We start from the raw sequence: 20,855 nt of genomic DNA, 5'->3' as shown, positions 1-20,855 counted from the left end.
TCGCTGCCAGAAGAATTCTTGTACAAGCCCTAGTTCTCTCCCGCCTGGACTACGGGAACTCCCTATATCTTAGTTCTCCAGATTATGTAATAAAGAGGCTGCAGGTTACGCAGAATGCGGCAGCTAGATTTCTCATGAATACCCCAAGGCATCTTTCCGCTAAACCAGCACTTGCAGCTCTTCATTGGCTCCCGATTAAGCAGCGCATTCAGTTTAAAGCTCTGTGTCTTGTTCACAGAGCCTTACACAATAAGGGTCCCCTTTCCCTTAGAAAACGTATCTTTCTTTACTCGCCCCTTAGACCTCTTAGATCTCGTTCTTCTCAACAGGTTTACATCCCTTCGGTCAAGAGATCATGGGGAGGTAATTCGTTCTCCATCAGGGCTGCTCGGCTCTGGAATGCCCTGCCCTTTGAATGCCGTCAGGAATCCTCTGAACTTCTCTTTAGGAGGAAGTTGAAAACCATTCTCTTTCCCAGTTAATCTGCTTCCCCTGGCTCTTCCGACATTCATGGTGTACTTTAGCGCTGGGATGCCCCCGGGTAGCCATGCGCTCTACAAATCTATAAACTAAACTAAATTAAACATTTGGAGTATTTTTATCCAAATCTAAAGGTCTCATTTGGAATTTCGAGTCTATTTCTAGAAGACTCATCTCAAGTATTGTGTTCAGTTGTAGAGGACTTGCCTGGGGTATTGGTTCCAGTTCCAGAAGCCTCATCTGGAATTTTGTGTCCAGTTCTAGAGACTTTATCAGGAGTTATCCTGAATATTGTGTCCAGTTCTAAAAGCCTCATCCGGAGCATTGAGTCATGTTCTGGAGGTCTCATCTGCAGTTTTAAGTCCAGTTCGGAGGCTTCACCTGGAAAGGTACAAGTATTTCTGAGGTCACACCTGGAGCGGTTCTGGAAGCCTCATTTGAAATGCAATGCAAATCTGGATCTGTCTGGAAGCCTCAACTGGAGTATTGTGTCAAGATCTAGAGGTCTTATCTGGAGTATTGGGTCCAGATATAGAGGTATCACCTGGAGCATTGAGTCCAGATCTAGAGGTCTCATCCGGAGTATTGTGTCAAGATCTACAAGTCTCGTCTGCAGTATTTTGGCCAGTTTAAAAGGCTCATCTGGAGTATTGTGTCCAGATATAGCTGTATCACCTGGAGCATTGCGGTCAGATCTAGAGGTCTCATCTGAAATATTGTGTCCCGATCTAGAGGTCTCATCTGGAGTATTGTGTCCAGTTCTAGATGCCTCATCTGGAGTACTGTGTCCACATCTAGAGGTCTCATCTGGAGTATTGCGTCTCGATCTAGAGGTCTCATATGCAGTATTGTGTCCAGATCTAGAGGTCTCATCTGCAGTATTGTGTCCAGATCTAGAGGTCTCATCTGCAGTATTGTGTCCAGTTTGATAGGCTCATCTTGAGTACTGTGTCCACTTCTAAAGGCCTTATGTCTTCTATCTAATCATGCAGCACAGGTCCCCCACTCCCCACCCCACCATTTTGAGGTATCAGATGACCCCGCCATGTGGCTAAGACTTTTCACTGGAGCATAATCCTTGCCTGGTAGGATAGCTCATTGAAGCCGTAGCAGAGGTGAAAATATATCTGCAATCTGTTTGCTTTGTATCCCTTCTAGAATTATATATAGTGCTCAAATCACCTATCAGGGCATTTCAGCATGTTCTAAAGGTGAGTAAGACAGAAATATAGGCACTTTTGTTGTTTGTTCAAACTATTCCATTATAAATGATGTTGAAAATGAGAAAAGAAGTATCCGAGGTGCATAAAAGCTGAACCATGTCAGAGACCCTTGCGACAGAGGTGCTCGAATCGGTAAATCCTTAGGGCAGAGGTCTTCAAACTTTTTTGCTTTGAGCCCTCCCACCAAGCAAAATGTTTTGAAGTTGGGCCGCCCAAACTATAAGGCAAGGATCTGGGAAGTGGGAGTGGGAGCGATGATCGCAGGGACGAGATCATGAGATCATTTTGAGGGATACTTTTCTGTAACTCGTAATCCACACTAAATGTGGGATTTACAAAAAAAGCAACAACATCAGACAAGAACAGATTTGACCAAAAACACCATTCCCAATGATTGGGGGGCAGTGGGCCCCAATGTACTCCACCTGCTGCACTAATGATGGCTGTGGCCCTGAGAAGCAGGCTATCTCCCCTACTTTCACTCCTTCCGCACTATGTCCGAACCACCACTTCAATCGCGAAACAAGACTGGTCTCTTTCTGAAAGTTTTTATTGTAAAACATTCATAATTGTAATCTTTTGGCCCCTGTGCAAAAGTGTCACTGCACCAGTTTCACTGATGATAGCTACGGCCTTGCAGTCGCCTCTGTCCTTTGTTAAAAACATGAGATCCCATCTCACAGCATCCCTCTCCCTCTCAACTCTCTGATGCCTAAATCAAGGTGTCTCTTCTGCTTCATTGTTTCCCTCCCTTGGGCCTTTGCTCCAAGGCTGAAAGAACCACTGGCACTGGAATTATACCCTGGGTCTGCAATGCAGCTGCAACACCAATGATACCTACAGCTCTGCAAAGCAGGCGGTCCACTCAACATGGCCATTCCTTCAAGGCCAGATGCCCAAAGCAGTCTTTCTGCTGCTTTTGTAAAATATAACAACATAAAAAGCACATTTAGCCCCCTCCATGGTTGCTTGGGCCCAGTTCCGTGTGCAACAATGGTGGCCTGGGCCCTAATGCTAGCAAGGAAAATGCACCCCATGTTTTTTTCATCGTAGACTACCATAACTGGGGTCCGGTGCTCCCTCACAGAGGGTTTGGGGCGTGGCTTCTGTGAAACAGACAGTAGAGAACTAAAGAAGAAACATGCCTTCTCACCAAAGTGCCCGCAACCTGAAAGAAGTGTAAATGTGTGCAGTGGTTACTCACCAAATATAAAGACTGCTTTCGAGCCTTTATAAGTTTTAATTCATGGAGTCACTCAGCTAAATGGTGACACATAATTATTCCTTCTGAGATCCCATTAGTCACATTAGTCAACTGAGGTTTCATAAGGTAAAAGAGTAAATTTCCCTTTGATTAGTTTAACTTGCACTTATTTTGCATCTGAGGCGTGTGCATGATTTTATACGCGGTAACCAGAAGGTGAAAAAAAGCCAATAAAATGCCTCATTTTTCCCTCCCTTTCAGCCATGTATTTGATCCCATCTTCACGCTCACTGACCCTGACCCTAGCAGCTCAGTGGAACTGGATACATAGATAGAAGGCTAGATAGATAGATAGATAGATAGATAGATAGATAGATAGATAGATAGATAGATAGATAGATAGATAGATAGATAGATAGATAGATAGATAGATAGTCAGTCTTTAGCTTATCCACATTTAGAAAAATGTAGATTTCTGAAACATCTTTTTCTAAATGTGGATATGCTAAAAACCTGGCATGGACCCGGCTCTCCAGGACCGACTTTGCAGAACCCTGTACTAGTGCACATAGTACTTTCATTTTTTCTCAGTGCCTTTATTTGTTGTACCTTTAAACAGCCAGACGCCCACAGCAAACACGGGGTGTGTAGTGTTCGTTAATTAAACCTGTTGGATTTGTTTTTCCGCTTGCTTTAGCTATAATACAAATATGGGTGCAGTCACAATTCTGACATATACACACAGTACCACCACCGACAATCAGAACAAGGAAAACGCAGACCCACCTTTTTTCCCAATGTGTGAGTTTTCAGCTACCACACAGCATATGGGGCCAGATGTATGAAGAGTCCACTTTGCGATTCTCTAATAGCGACTTTTAAGAAATCGCAATTTCTGAATTGCAAAATTGTATGTATCATATTTGTGATTCAGTAATAGCAATTTCTTAAAAATCGCAAATGCTATTACCGAATCGCAAATTGCGATACAGACCCCATTCGCACCTATGGGCCTGTAGGCCAGTTTTTGCAAAATTTTAGCATTTCCCAAATTGCGAATTCCTAATTGGAATTCTCAGTTTAGGAAATGCAAAACCCCAGGGTGTTGGGGGACTAAGGACCCCTCTGCTGCACCCCAAAAAAATATTTCAGGACATGTAAGGCGCCTAGATGCCAAAGGGCAATGTGTGCTTTACATGTCAATTTTAAAAATGCATTTTTAATGCATTAAAAAAATTTGCACATGGTTACCACCAAGTTTTTACTTAGTGATAATTGCGATTCCTTAATGCCCAATTCGCATTAAGGAAAAGCTTGATACATGTGCTTAAGAAATCGCAAATAAGGATTCCTTATTTACGATTTCTTATTTAGAGAATCGCAATTTGCGATTCTCTAAACGGGGTCGCAATTTTAAGGAATCGCATTCTTCGCGATTCCTTAAAATCGCATAGCGAATGTCTTTCATACATACTGAAAGGCATTTTTGCATTCGCAAACGGCCATTCGCACCGTTTGCAAATGCAAAAACCTTTGATGCATGTGGCCCATGGTGCTGCTGTGCTGTATTTTATCAACACGGTTGGGGAAACAGCATTGCTGTTGAGCTCAGTTTTCAACAAAATAAAAGGGCAGCAAGATATGCTGCTGTGAGGTTTGCTACTTCTCACTTTGGGAGGTTAATTTTGCTTTGAGGATTTAGGCCCAGATTTCCTAAAGGTTTGCGCTGGCGCGTGGCCAACGGAAAGCGCCACAGACTGAAGCAACGCATCAACTTCCATGTGCAAACGCTATTTTGTGCTGAAAGTTGACCCTTGCGCTGTGATCTAACCTCTTTATGCCACCCCCGCTGAGAGTAGGCGTGTCTGTGTCGGCCATCATGAAAAAACATATATACAAATCTACTCAGGAGCCTGATCTGGCTTTGCCCCAAATCCTGACACCAAGTGACAGCAGGCTCAGGCAAGGGGTCAAACGGTATATTGCCCCATATATATTTATGAGTGACATGTTCTTTTACTCCGGAACACGCATCTTACATGAATAGCTCCTGCACCCTGGGCTACATGTAGGAACTTCTACTCAAGTAACTTGAGTACTCATCCTAGGCTAGGCGCTGCTGGCTCACTTTTGTGCAAGAGCTCAAAGGCGACGCTTACTACATCTGGTCAGTGCTTAATTTTTAAACAAATAAGTACCAGGACCCGTGTCAGGAGTCCACTGATGCTTGCACCACCCATTGCCCCCGCCAGCGCTGCCAATAACAGTAACAACACAACTACTGATCGCCACACTCCTACAACTGTGACAGTAAAAACTATTTCCGGCCCCCAAATCTATAAGAATAGCTTTGGTGGAGGTATCAGTCATTTTTAATTTATATTGAATTAATATACAACTGTTACTCTGCCGATCTCTAAATTAGACAAATGGCGCCACCATGGGGCAGACAGTTATAAGTGCCGGTATTGACAATTAAGTGCTGGTGCTGAACACTAGAAAACACTGTCTCAAATTATGCACTACATCTAGTGCCCCCTAATTTCTGCCCTTCGTGCAATGCTGCACTGCAGTTTTTTATGCAGGACTCCATTCATTTAAGGATTGTAAATCTGGACTCAAATTTATTGATATTGTATGGCACTCACTGTGGCTTTCAGATTCACAGCACTAACATAGGGAAGTGTTAAAGAAAACAGAAAGTGGAAAAGTACAACATATAAAAATGTGTAGACAGTTATTTACGAATAATTCTATAAGCTCAATTGAAAGAGGTACGTTTTCTGCCCTTTCTACTACTTTATAAAGTCCGCTTCTAGGCACTGGGTCTCAGGAGGGTCTCCAAAGTAATCAGCTTTGAGAGTCAAATGATATCCCATCACAGTGCTTGAACTTTGTGCCACATGATGCCTTGTAAATATGTGTCATGTACACTCTTCCACAGCCCCTCAAAAGAACTGGGATGCTGTTTGCTATGACAATGTGGAAGAGCCTGATCACACATCTGGTGCTGATGTGCTGTGTGCCACCCCAAGTGCAAAAGCTGGAGAGACATTACGGCTGTTCACCACCACAGCAAACACATATCAAGAAACTGGCGCCGGTCACGATGTTTGATGCACCTTGCGCTCCTCACCTCATTAAAACCAAAGCCTACCAGGTAGGCACTAGAACAGTGCGATAAGGTGGGCTTTGGGGTGTGGTTCAGATTGAGGGCGTGCACATGTTTGTGTGCTCCCTCCTTCCAGTGACGTCACGAGTTTGACACACTGCTTGTTTGAGTACACAGTCACAGTCAGCGATGAGTGATGCGCATGTTTCTGCAATCTTCGCAAAGTTCAATAGTCTTTGCAACATCGAGTTGTTTGTGACGTTTTTCGTTTTTTCGTGTGAAAATTAAGCACCTTATTTAGAACTCGGCGGACGCATTACTCCGTCACCGTTTTACGGTTACCCGTCGTAAATCCTATATTTTTGATGCATTTCACATGACTGTCCAAGAGGCTTATGAGTAATTAACTCATGGGGAACGCATTCATGGAAATGTATGATGTTTCACCATAGTGCCTGGAAATGTATTTAAACTGAATTCACAGTAGTAACATGGAAGAGAATCTCTGAGCTTCTAGTGAGGAGGAAGTTGCCGAGCCAGGCCATGGACTGGCATATCTGCTGGGCTCTATCTGAGCTCCTCTGAGCATAGGATGGAAAACAGTGCCACTGAAAGGCCTTGTCTGGCACAGAGTAAGCAGATTTAAAAAAACTTCTTGGTTTGTTTAAACTTATGTGCAAGCCATTTTCAGAAATTCACAGCTTGGCGCTTTCATGCGGAGCTGGTTGACCTAAGACCCCTGGGATGGATTTATAACAGATTGTTGCAGTAAAAGAAATTGTGGCATTTGCCTGGGAAGATCTTCACAATTGTTCACACATCTGATATAACTTAGAAAGGAATCAGAAGGTGTGGTTAGAGGATAGGGAGTGGAGAATGGTACAGGAAGCAGAGGAGCAAAGACCAGGAAGTTACTAGAGGTAGCTGTCGATGGGGAGGTTGACCAAGGGACAATGGCCAGGAAGGTGTAGTTAGGCGTCCCAATCTTACTCTATATGTTGCATGGTGGAATGGACAGGATCATTCTTTTCCAAAATGTTTCAAAAATTGCTTGCCTTCAGATTGAAAAGTTATTACTTGTAGTTTTGATGAGGTTGTAAAAATAATTATTGGTGGATCGGTATTAATTGAGCCACCATGTTAATTTCAAATTGAAATTAACACATAGAATGATTGATGGATCCTAGTAAATTACCTCCTCCTGATGTAGTTTAGGATCAGTTCTCAGTACAATGAGCTCATTACATCCACCGAACACATTTTTTGTTTTAAATATTGACTCTTGTTCCAGAGGATTATGAGGGATATCTGGGATTATACCAGGAGCTACACTTTAAGCACATTCACTCTTTACCCTCATTCCGTTTTTTCATTCTTATCTCCTGCAGGGCAAAATGAATGTGGTACACGTGAACCAGCCTGTCGCCGTGACATCCACGCAGGTCACGGTGATGCGCAACAGAGAGTGGAGCAGCGGCCTCTGTGATTGCTGTGAGGACTGCAGTGTCTGTAAGTTACCCCACTTTGAGGCTGCTCAATGATGCCCCTCTTTCATCAACATGGGGTTCTCCCTATCAGGCCTTACTTTGATCTCTGGCACCACATGATGGTAAACACCACTGGAGAGTCACTTCAACTGGGTAGCTCAGACAGCCTCTCCTACTTGTCAGATCAAGAGACAATAGCATCTGCTGTTCACCAATTTTGTCTACATTATGGTGCCCACTGTTGAACAGTGGCATCATTATGATTGTTGGATACCTACTTAGACACATATTAGCAACTATGAGCATTGCATGACCTGTAGACTAATATGTGCCAGGCCCATTCTTTTGTTCAGAAGCTGTCACCAGCACTGAAGAAGTTCCTGATGGCAAATACCAAAGTTGCATTGTGTTGATTCCCCCTCATGCATCTTTAATTCATCACCTGACATTCTCTGCTTCTCAAACTCACTCCTGTTGATTCCTTTTTGCTCCTGCTTTTTACCCTTGTCACACTTTTTACTGTCTTTCTCTTCCTTCTTCTTTCACTCTTTTGTGTTTTTCTTTCTCTTGTTCTGGGTCAAAATCTGATGAAGAAAAATAAGTGCCGGTGTCGAGATATAAGTGCCAGAGGGCGCCACCTGCAACCAACGGCTCAAATTAAACATGAATCATGGGATCCTTCACTAATGAGAAGTGGCAGGGTTGCAATTCCTCTACTCACTAGTTAGTAGTGGCCACAATGGGATCATTCATTGTTTTAAAGTGGCAAGATTGTGATTCGCCTATTCACTAATTGTGGCAGCATCCTTTACTAGATAACAGTGTTTCTATTATGAATGCTCTATTCACTAGTGGTGTCAGTGTTGTGATTGTTCACTAATAAATGGTAGCAGAATTTTGATTATTCCTTCTCACTAATGATGAAAGTAGATATATGGTTTACTTTATAATAGTTTCACTATTGTGATGCTCCTACACGCAAATGGTGACAGCGGTGGGATCCTTCACTAGTTCATGTTAGCAAATTTGTAATTTCTACATCAACTTATGGCAACAGAATCTGGCTAGGGTTATTTTACTCATGAAATAGGGGGAGTAGTGGGAGTCTTTTTTAATTAATGGTGTCAGGAGTGTAAAACCTCCAGTCACTGATGGTAGTTGTGCAAAATCCTTCCCTTGATAATTGTGGAAAGATTTGATCTCCCTTTTACTCCTGGGAGTGGAATCTTTGAGTAATTGTTGATAACAAGGTTGTTCCTCTAACTCTACAATGGAGCTTGAATCTGGATGTCTTCTGCTGGTACTTATGGCAGTAATCTGACAGTAAATGATAATCAAAGGATATCTTCCATGTGAAAGGAAACCTCACAGGCTGGCATTTCAAGTCTGCCCAAGATCCCCACTGAAAAGACTGAGCTTTGGGTGAGTCTTGAAACAATGGTGGCATCATTCGCTTATATCCAGAATAGGGTGAAAGTAGAATCTAAGGGCCTGATTTATGAAAAGTTAGTGCCGCCTTTAAGTCATTTTTTTATGCAAAAGTGGCGCAAACTTACAAACTATAGTTATATTTTGTAAGTTTGTGCCGCTTTTGCATCAAAAAATGAACAAAGGCGGCGCTAACTTTTCATAAATCAGGCCCTAAGAGACACCGTGGACATAACTGTTGTTGATTACTTGAGTTTAGGTTGTTGGAGTCTAACAGAGTCAAGAGCCCTTCTGCCCACTTTATTAAGGGGTAAGCAAATTCCAAAATGGTGGAACATTGAACAATTTTATTATTTTCAATGTGAATATTCAGTTGGCTATTCAGACTTCCTAAAGGCTTTCCAAGTGTAGGCCAATGGACACCTGAAAAAAACCTCAGGCCCTTGGAAATGAGAGTGAGAAAAGAGGACTATTTCAAGCTATTCCAGCAGAAGAAAAGCCTAGTTCTATCGAAGTCGAGGGTGATGACTCCTACAGACTTTGTCCAGGAAGGCGGCACCCTCTATGATTCCTAATTGGGCTTCGTCCTTTTCTAGCTCATGAAGTGGTATGATGTCCAGCCCAAGTATCCCTATCGTTATCATCTACTGCTCTATTAGGGGACTAAGTTTGGTGACAAACCCACTCTCTGAGTGGGAGGACCCACTGAACTATGCAGTAGCTTCTATGGAGTTAGACCTTGTAGAGCGATAGGCAGAGGTAAATGGTCTTTCGATGGGCCATATCTTCCGTCATTATCTATGCATCTACTCTTTCTAGAGTGGGAAATGGACGCAGCTAGAAGCCCCAATTCTCCGCAAAAGAGGTACCATCTGAATTAGCAATCACACCTCCCATTACATACATGTCCACACACATTTTGCTGTTGCCAACAATGCCAGAAAACACTATCTGAATACCAGCTGACACATGTTTTGCTTGAGGAAATACACCCTAGACTATTTTCAAGGCAATGTATGGAAGAAAAGTGAGTGAGGGTCCCTCATCTGCCCTTAAAAGCCCTCATAAAAGTCTCTGCAGTCTTGTAGTGAACCCCCACGAAGTGCCCATGGAACGCCCCCTGACGCAGAGTAATTCGACACAGCAACTTGCTCTGCCTTGCCTTGCTTTAAATCTATGAGGCCATTCAAAGCTACTCAAATATGATTTGGAAGTGTGCACCACTGTTGTGTCACAAAAGGTGATGTAAAGAGCAGTGCAGGGGGCTCATAAAGATGCCCCTTAGTGCACAGACATCAGAAGGGCTGGTTTCATCCCCAGATAGAACAGTATGTGCACAGGCAGCAGCAGTGTAAACATCACATGGGCCATATCATTTGAAGTAAGCACTGGAAGTGATAATGGAGGGTATAATCTGCACCACAGTTTGTGGTTGACTGGTGTCGTAAAGTGTTGAAGAGTTGGAGTATTACACAGTGGTAAATAGTTGATTATCACAAGAACATCAAGGGAACATGCTGCATTAGCTAGAAATTTAGCATTTTTGGCATTGCTGAAGTAACTATGTTATCACCCTGTGCCCCTGTGCCCCTACCCGAAAATGAAGACTGGAGCTCTGTAGGTTTAGTGATTATTCCCTCTCCCCTGAGATAGCTCTCAGGACTGTTCACCCTGGGCTCCTCCTATACCCCTCTTTTTCACTGGTGTTTATTTGTGCCCCTCCTCCACCTTGGATATCCCTCAGCACCGCTCCCCTGAAGACTACAGCTCTGAAGACATAAGTGACTATTCCTCCCTCACACTGGATATCCCTCTATGCTTCTCCCCTACATCCCTTCATGCACTTTCTCCACCTGATATATCCTGCCACAGCCCTCCCCTGGGTTTAAGATGGAAGCTCTAAAGATTGAATGGATATTGTGCCCACGTCTCGTGTATCCCTACGCGCTTCTGCCTTCCTCACTGTGGAATCCCTGTCTATCCCTCTGTGGTATGTCCCCCTGGTATCCCTCAATGGCCCTCCTTCACCATAGATATCCCTCTGTCCACCAGAGATATCCCTCTGTGCTTTTCCCTTCCCCCCTAGCATCCCTCCGTGGCCCTCCTCCACCCAGGATATACCTCTGTACCTTTCCTTTCCCCTGTGGCATCCCTCAGTGGTCCACCTCCACCAGGAGTATCCCTCTGTGCCTTTCACTTCCCCCCAGGATCCCTGCATGGCCCTTCTCCACCAGACATATCCCTCCTTAGCCTTTCCCTTCCTCCACGGTATCCCTCTGTGACCCTCCTCCACAGGGATATTGCTCTGTGCCTTTCCCTTCCCTCATGGTATCCCTCCATGGCCATTCTCCACCAGAGATATCCCTCTGTTTCTTGCCCTTCCCCTCGGATATCCCTGTGTGACCCTCCTCTATGTGGGATACCCTCTGTGCTTTTTCCTTCCTCCCTGGCTTCCCTCCCTGGCCCTCCTTCACCATTGATATCCCTCTGCGCCTTTCCCTTCCTCCCTGGTATCACTCTGTGGCCCTCCTTCACATGGGTTATCCAGCAATGCCCCTCCCCTAGACTGAAGACCTCAGCTCTGATGGCTTTGTGATTGTTCCCTCTTTCCCCTACAGGCTGCTGCGCCTTCTGGTGCTTCCCGTGCTTCCAGTGCCAGACAGTCAGCAACTTTGGAGAGTGCCTGTGTCTTCCTCTCATGGACCCAACATGCATGGGCTACGTTGGCTGCAGCGGAGCGTGCCCACCCATCTCCATGGCGATGCGTGCCGCAGTCCGCGAGAGATACAATATTGAGGTAAGCAAAGGAGGAGACCCCAAAAGAGTCAGGTCTTGTCTTCATGGAGCAGTGTGGGAGTGATGCAGGACCTAGCCGACTTCTTGCCAGTGACCTAACAAAACCTTAGATGGCCCCGTGCAAGGAACGGTGAGGGGGTCCCTGCTCTAACCGTACCCTAATAGTAGCCACCTACTCAGTAGAAGTGCTTCACCTCTGCCACCTGCATCCAAGGGGCATCAGCAGGAGTTTCAGTAATAAGTTTAGCAGAGAAAACATTTAACTATGTGGGATCTACATGCTCTGCACCAGCGCACACTGAAAAACATTTCTGTTTATTTTTATTATAATAAAAATAAATATCAATTTTATTTCCAAAATTGGAGTTTAGAAACTGACCGTATGTTCCCCTCATCAACTCTTGAAAAAATTCACCACTTAAAGAAAGGGTTTGTTAGGGGGGATGTTTATATGAGATATGTAAAATAAATCTGTCACCAAAAAGTGAAGCCTCAGGGGCCATTAATAGCAGAATCAAGCGCTAGATCGCTTCCCAGCGAGATTTCTCAATGCAGGCAGGCGCGGCGTGTCGCTACCGTTCGCGGTGAGAAAGGTGCTGCTCAAGCAGAAAATCTATCGAGCGGCAGAAAGACGCAGCGTCCTCAGGAGCGCCGCATGGTGCTGTTCATGGTGATTTTACAGAGATGAATAAGCTCCCGGTTGGAGCAGGTCTGAGTAACGATGGCCAAAACAGTCAGTGGACATCAACCTTCTCTTTCCTCACAGGCAACATCTTGGTCAAGTCAAAGTTTGGCTTGACTTCTTTTTGACCCATCCCTGACTGGAGGGCAGACAGACATTCAGAAAAACTGTCTAAGATTTGGCTCAAGTAGGATAATGCTTTGCATATTGCTTGCACTGTAAAATAATCTGAAACATTAGGATCAGATAAATGTTGTTAGATGCTGGGAGTTCACATAAAACAGTATGGGGCAGAACCCACAATGGATGGGAAAGGGTCAAGACCTAAAAAGGGTTGGGGATACAACCAGGGACCAATCACTCAGGAAAGAAAGAACTACTTTAGTTAGAAGATATATCTATTGCTACTAATGTCTGTGAACAGAAATATATTTTTGAGGTACTTCATGTTTAATAATATTAGTTTTGGATTGGAGTCTCATTGTATCTGAGTAGGATATTGCCTAAATTAGGAACTTGAGGTAGAATCCCTGATCCTTAGTTGTTAGCCAGGGGAAGGTACCTTAAGGTGCTGTTGTGTGGTTTGAGGAGCTATTGCAGATTGTGAAACCTATGGGGAGTAAGGGCCAGATGTAGCAAAAAGCAAAATTGCGACTTGCAATTTGCGAGTCCATCCGACTCGCAAATTGCAAGTCGCAATTTGCTATGCAGTACGGTGTCTCAGACACCGACTGCGACTCGCAATGGGGTCGCAATGACCCACCTCATGAATATTCATGAGGTGGGTCGCAAATTGCGGCCCCATTGCGAGTATAGGCACTCGCTAACATGGAGGCCTGCTGACGTCAGCAGACCTCCATGTTCGCGACCTGCTTTTAAATAAAGCAGTATTTTTTTTTTTTAAGTGTAGCCCGTTTTCCTGACAGGAAAACGAGCTGCACTGCAAAAAAAAACGAAACCTTTTGTTTCGGTATTTTTTCAGGGCAGGGAGTGGTCCCTTGGTGCCCTGAAAAAATATTTTGGGGTCCAGTCACAAATTGCATCCCACAGCGACTCGCAAATAGGAAGGGAACACCCCTTCCTATTTGCGAGTCGGAAATGCATATTGCGAGTCGGTAACGACTCGCAATATGCATTTCTGCATGCCAAACCCACGTTTGCGACTCGCAAACGGCGAATTTCGCTGTTTGCGACTCGCAAACGGGTTGCTACATCTGGCCCTAGGTGCAGACAGAGATGTAGCTGTGCTGCTTGGTGGTCTTTCAGAGATTCATTGCTATCAGCTGGTGTTCCTTTGCCATTTAGAATCCACAATTTTGCGCTCAGTTTTAATTAAAAAAACATTTTCTGCCAGGGGATGCTACATTATCTCTCCAAACCTGTGCATTTCTAAGGAAACCTCAAGTTGGACCAGTATTTTAATGTCAGAGGGCCCTCCACTACCAGTATGATCGTGGGCCAGGAAGAAGCCTGCAGTCTCCCTGGTAGCCACTAGGAGTCACTACAGTATTTTTCATTTTATGAGAACTATGATAAGTGTATTCCTAACACTTGCATGGTCTTTTAGAGTATGGTCGCAATTTATGGTCCTGGGATACTTGTTGACTGGAGTCAGAGTGACCTGTTGGTATTGCATTTGGTTCTGTTTCATATTGTTCAGAGGTTGTTCATAATGGATAGTGGCAGCATGGTTGGAATAGACTGGTGTATTGTGCAGTGACAGATTGCATTGGGTAATTAGTTCTTGTTTTGTTCTGCTGGGGTGTGAGTTTGTTCTTTGCTCGGTTTCAGGTGCCTTGTTCCATCGCATCTCTGCTCATACTGTGGCTTTTACGCCATTTCATGTGTGTGGGTGGGGTAAGCAAAAGTTGTTATGATGGATGATCTGCCAAACTGTGAAACAATTAAAGACCTTGAAACCATGTTGTGCCCATAATGTTGCAACAAGCTGTGTGTAAAGTGTACTGTTGGTGAAGTATGATATTTCAGTACAATCTGTTTGCATGAATACTTAGCTAACCTAGGGCATGATGTATTACAAAGCCTTTTTACAAGTTTCTAAGCCTGCGATTCACAAAATGACTTGGTTTGCAATTGCAATATGGCTTTTTCTTATGCACTAAACCTATTTTCTGATTTGGTAACATGTTACTGAATAATATATTGCTATTTTTTTTTAAAGAAGTGTTTTTAGGACGCTCCTTCCAATTAGTGATTCATTAAGATATGTATCAATGTTTTGTTACCAAAATCCTGTCCCAAAACATTGAAATTTAAACAGCACCTCAAAGAGGGTATTAACCTAATTACAAATGGGATCCTTGAGACCCCGTCCTCTTTGTGAATGTTAAAACGTTTTTTGGGGTTGGCAGTGGTCCAAAGGACCACTGAAAACGCTCAAACAAACCACACAGAAAAAAACTTTTCTTTCCAAATGCAGGCCTGTTTCCTTTAAGGAAAATAGACCACATTCAAAAAGAAAAAAGTGACTTTGTTTAAAATGCAATCCCTATGATGGCATTCAGTTGTAGTGAGTCACAACTAATGTCAGACCTTATGAATATTGATGAGCTAGGTTGGAATGCAGCCTACCACTGTTTGAAATAAATACATAGGTCGACTTGCAAATTTCCTTTTCATTCCCAAACATTTGGTTCGCAATTCATGAACACTTTGTGCAAATAAAAATCTCATACATCAGACCCTATAAATCTGCAAAGTTGCACTGCTGAAATCCAGTGACACCTAGTGGTCAGTCACTGTAAAGCAAAGCTGAAACTTGTAAACACTATTCAGCTTTCCTCACTCCCAAGGAGTGGTTCGCTATCTGTAAAGGCTATACTTTTCCTGAGAAGTCCTTATGGCAACACCTGGTTCACTGCAAATAGCTATTTATATATATATATATATATATATATATATATATATATATATATATATATATATATATATATTATACCATCCAAGGTCCACCTTGTGGCGTGCAAATTTTACGGGTGCAAACATGAGGAAGGGACCATTCCTCTGACATATCCAAAACCAACAATTGTAAGACAATTGATTTGTTGCACTCCAGGAGAGTTTTATTGGTTCTATCGAAAGAAGTATAAAAAAGAGAAGACACCACCAACGCGTTTCGACCTCTCGGTCTTGATCACAGTTTACACACACACACACACACATATACATACACACACATAGGCATATATATATATATACATACACACACAAACACACACACATATAATGTGATTTCAAGTTTGTTGATGGATATTATATTTGTGCCATGAAAAGCAGATGTTAGAAGGGCCTCATGGCAGTATTAATCCAATAATTTACATAAAAATAACTTGTTTCTCTATCTTCTATCCCACACCGCCACCTCCAGGGCTCCATCTGCTGTGACTGCTGCATTCTGTACTGGTGCTACTCCTGCTCCTGGTGCCAGATGGCCAGAGAGATCAAGAAGAGGAAGCAGCCCTTCAACATCGTCACCGCCCAGACCACCACCATGCAAGTGCCCCTGCAAATGCACCAGCAAATGCCCCAGCAAATGCCCCAGTCCTACTCTTATGGCATTGTGCAGCAGCCTATGTAAAGCGGGTGTTAAGGTGGGACCCGCTATTCATTCCTACACACACACACACATACACACCCGCCACTCCATGCCTGCGGACACCTTTCCTGAAAGATTGCATCAGGGGAGGTGGACTAGAAATTTTGTGTGGGGAGTGAATGCTGTTAAAGATTATTTTAATATACATAGTAAAATATAGATGTTGTTAACAACAGGTTTGAGAAATATTAAGAAATTAAAATAAATAGGTAGTTTCATACTTAGCTATTGGTAATGCACTGCAAGCAGATGGTTGTAACGCTCATAATTCTCGGAAAGCACATCGCACTCATGATTCGTGACTTGCTTTTTCCCTTAGCTGCTGGCTCTGGCAGCAGTCATTGTGACATCAGAAGTCAACTGTAATAACATATTACATTTGTGTAGCTATGTCATTTCTTTGCTACATATGCCCAGAAACATCAGATGTCACCTGTAATAAAGAGAACAGAGACAAACGTGTGTATTACAGTACAATCCTGGCAATCTGAGGGTCTGGCAAAATGTATTACATCACCAGAACCACTATATAGCACTATATATCCATAATGCAGTGCTATATTTGTGAATGTAAACTAACTGTGAGCCAAATTAAAAGCTATTGCTTGCATGACTTGTTGCACTAATCTTACACGCAGTTCAGAAGAAGAGACATATATTCCAATTCTAGTCGATATCACCCTCTGCAGTGACTGTTAAACAAAGTTAATTGCCCACCACAGGGGCCTGAGCTGAAGCCAAAGGTATTTAGTGAGGGTGAGGGTAATTAATTGCTTGTAGGGTCTTACAGCTTCAGAGCAATATGGTACCTGTGCCTTCACCCAATATGGCTGACAATGACGCCCGCTCCCAATGTGTGCTCTATGCCCTGGCTTCAAACTCTCAGCCAACCAGAACGAAGGCAACCAACTATAGGGTGTGCCAGCATTCCAAGCGCTCTCATTGGCTCTATCTCCTCATTACTTTGTGTAGCAGGCATAGTAACCATCTAAGCAGTGTCCAGTCTCATGGTGACAACTGGGGGGACTGATTATTTCTTGTACTTATCAGAGCTCAGCTCCAAAAGGTACAAGCACTTTCACATAGCAAACTCTGGGGCATATTTATAAGCCCCTAGCACCACTTTGCGCCACATTAGTGTCATTTCTTTACGCTAATGTGGCCCAACGAGGCCAAAATCCTTGCACTGCATTTACAAAGTGGCGCAGTGCATGCATTGCACCACTTTGTAACCCTTTGCGCTACATTATGCCTGCACCAGGCATAATGTATGCAAAGGGGCGTTCCCTCGTTAGGGGGGACCAAACAAATGGCGCAAGGAAATCCAACAGATTTCCTTGTGTCATTTTGTACAGCACTTATAATGCCTGCTCAGAGCAGGCGTTAAAAGGGGGCTTCCATTATTTATAATGGGCCCTACGTATTCTGCAGGAGTAGCGCCAATAATTTGGCACTACTCCTGCAGAGTACATCAATAACGTCATAAAAAATTATGCTATTGTCCCCTACCCTGCACCATGGTGCGCCGTATTTTAAATAAAGTGCACACATGTTGGCGGTGGGGGGGGTAAAGGGCTCAAGAAAAGTGGCGCTACACACAGTGCAGGGCCACTTTTATTAAATGTGCTCCTTTGTCTGCCAAGCTCTAAATCAGACCCTTATTCTGCTGAGACTGTATCTCTCAGGGGTCGTCGTGTCAAACACTGGAAGGAGGCCGGTTTCAAGAATAGAAAACAAAGAGCATAGCTCCGAAATTCTTTGGAATGCTAATTAGAATGTTCCCTGGTATGATAGTAAATAGTGTCAGATGATGTCTGACTCCAGTGATGCCACAGGAAGGGGTGTCAGCTAAATCGGAGAAAATGCTAAAAGGAAAATTAATAAGAAAACTACACCCCCATTTAAATAAGCATGCTCATTACCTTCAAAAAAGGGGATTTCCCTAGCCTGCACGATTAAACACAATTGCCTAGAGACAAGATGGCTAGTGGTGTTGTGGGAGTGGTCCCCCACTGGTTGGAGGGCCAACTGCAGCCCTCTCAAGCTATCATAGAATTTGTGGCAGTCTGAAGAGGTCTAAACAGAGCAGTGCCTGGAAGTCAGCTTCTAACCCCCCCAACCAGGTGTGAGATTCAGCCAGGCATGAAGAGGGCTCAGCGTGGCCTCAAAATGCGTGAGCCTCACTCATGATGAGTGACACTTGAGGCAGGAAATTTTAAAGATTACAGAGTGAGGAAAAACTATTCTCTTTACACTGACAGATGTCTTTTCAGGTTTCCAGCATCTTAGCAAGCTTGAGCCCTGGAGTCCAGAGCATGCTGCGGACAATGAATTTGAAGAGAAACAACAAATGTAAATTATTGTTTTTTGAGTTCTTGTTAATATTTTTAATACTGATTATTTTAACTAATATAACCATACATCTTGCGATCAATATTTTAGATAAAATATTATATTTATATATAACATATATATATTTAGATGATAAAGGAAAATTATATTTGTAATGACTTAATGTAATGAGCTAAACAGAGCACTTGATATTAAGCAATGTAGTTATATATATGTGCAGGACTTTCTGCTGGAACCTAAAGCAGCAGCAGTGATGTAAAGTACCGGAATGTAGAATGAAGAATTACCTTGAATAATGTCTGGCTCTGCTATGCCACTGACTCTGACCCGGCCCTAAGGGCCTCTCATATTTCTGTTTTTTTCAAGTCTACTTGAGTTTTATTCAAGCAAATGAATACTGTACCATTCCAAAAGGGATTCGCTTAAAAAGATTATATCCACAACTGAAACGCATGTTTAGGTGAGCAGCATTTCACTTACAACTAATTTCTCTGGGGCCAACCACGTTGGTGCTGCTGGGCAGGGCAGAGGAATACACTGCTCTAGTGATAAAGGGGTGTGGGAAGTGGGCTGAATGAAGCTACAAGTTGATAAGGGAGGGGTCACTTGGAACCTTTTCTGACAAATAGGCACTTAAAACTACCATGGGCATCAATTAATGAATATAAATGAACCATGGGAACCATTATGTAGTCATGCACTTAAGTACATGGCAGGAACATTCCATTCCAAACAACAGGGGTAACCCCAGCCTGGATTCTATAGTTGTGCATGTTTTGGGGCAGCAACCAATCTCTTTTCTGTGTTAAAAAGTTGCTATGGTAAATCAGGGTCTGCAAGGGGATTGGAAGATGCTGTTTTTTGGCAGCTATTTGTATCTAGACGCGCTTGGAGTTGGGGCTGGACAATTGCCTTGCCAATAACTACCTTGCCAAGGGTTAAACAGTTTCACAAGTTTCACATTTACAGTTAAATAACACAGACAGACATTATCAGTGATGTCCACATCTGAGAGATGAAGTCCCAGGATTACAGTGATATCACTTCCTGTCTCTGGATCACAAAACCAATCGAGAGACCACCCCTGGGCGACAGAAAGGTTGCCCCAGGGCTTCAGCCATATCACTTCCTGTCTCCTGGATCTCAAAATCTGTCGACAGCAGACTGCCCCGGGGCTGCAGGGATGTCACTTCCTGTCTCCTGGATCACAAAATCTGTCAACAGCAGACTGCCCCAGGGCTGCAGTGATGTCACTTCCTGCCTCCTGGATCACAAAATCTGCGAACAGATAGATTGCCAATGGGTTACAGTGATGTCACTTCCTGCCTCCATATCACAAAACCACCTTACTGACAAGCGGCATCTGTCTGGACTGATAAATCCTACTGGAGGCCAAACCCATGTTGCTTTTAGTGAATTTTATTTTTTGATGTCCAGGTTTTGGTCAGTGCGCGCCATGACTCCCACTTAGATTAAATTGCTGCGCTGATGTTGCACCACTCAACCTTCCTGGTGGTGGTGATGAGTGCAGTTGACCAAGTGTTGCACACTTGGGGTCCTTCTCTCCCCATTACCATGGATCCTACCGGTTACCCATGGTCCAGGGGTAAAACGTTTATATGATAAAGTAACCCCTCACCCAGGAAGCCAGTGATGTTCTGCCCATGTAGGGAGGCTTTCAGGTTAAGTGGACAGAGGAGAGAAAACGGAAGAAAGTCATTATGGGAGATGGGTTGAGTCTGAAATACCTTTATTTTTATTAGAAGTTCATCACATCCCTCAACATTTCAAGATTTGGATGTGAAAGTCGGAGACTTCACTCTGACCTGTACTCTAGCAATAGCCACGAAGAGAAGGAGCCCCCACCCCCTTTAAAATAAGCACTATATAAACTCTAAAGAATATGTTTCCACTGTGAATTTGATTCCTGACTGTATATGATGAACTATCCTGTATTTCTAATAAATTATACTCTTGCTCAGGTGTGTCTGCTTGCTTACATATAATATAGTCCAGAGGTACGGTACGTTTAATGCAATGTCTTCCATGGACACATCCAGAAAGGGGGGATACCCGGAAACACGTCAAACGTATGCGTGCTGCACCCACTGACGCCACACTGTGCAGAGAAATAAAAACCCTACAGATAATCAGTGAGAGACAGACCAATGGAACCTTCGTGGTCAGGGAAACGCTGTCTCTGGCCACGTGGGATCAGGCGTAAGGTCCTGCTTTAATCATGGCGCGGGAAGGGATGGGGTGCTGTGTTACAGAACTTCCTAGTACCTTGAAACACTTTTGGCACTGAGTTTAGTAAATTAAACCAAGATCATCAGCTGATCTTCTTCATGTCAGCTTAGACCAGTGGTATTCAACCGTTTTAATGCCGAGCCCTCCTTCAGTGGGAAAAAAATAACTGCCCCCCCTTAAGAATTTTTCATAATGAATTTATTAAGTTGGCAATGTTTAAATATG

The 20,855-nt window shown here is 43.5% G+C and overlaps 1 protein-coding gene across 1 annotated transcript in view; it reads left to right on the top strand.

Annotated features, from left to right (window-relative positions):
- Positions 1–20,361, top strand: part of LOC138266888 (cornifelin homolog A-like) — a 91,429-nt gene extending 71,068 nt beyond the window's left edge. Inside the window, exons 3-4 of the mRNA XM_069215616.1 lie at positions 11,553–11,731; positions 15,801–20,361. Of these exons, the coding sequence (XP_069071717.1) occupies positions 11,553–11,731; positions 15,801–16,010 (389 nt within the window). The 3' untranslated portion in view covers positions 16,011–20,361. The remainder of the gene's footprint in view (positions 1–11,552; positions 11,732–15,800) is intronic.
- The last annotated feature ends 494 nt before the right edge of the window (positions 20,362–20,855 follow it).

This window comes from Pleurodeles waltl, chromosome 12 (genome assembly GCF_031143425.1).
Source record: "Pleurodeles waltl isolate 20211129_DDA chromosome 12, aPleWal1.hap1.20221129, whole genome shotgun sequence".
NCBI classification, from domain to species: Eukaryota; Metazoa; Chordata; class Amphibia; order Caudata; family Salamandridae; genus Pleurodeles; species Pleurodeles waltl.
This window is presented reverse-complemented; position numbering and strand designations above follow the sequence as displayed.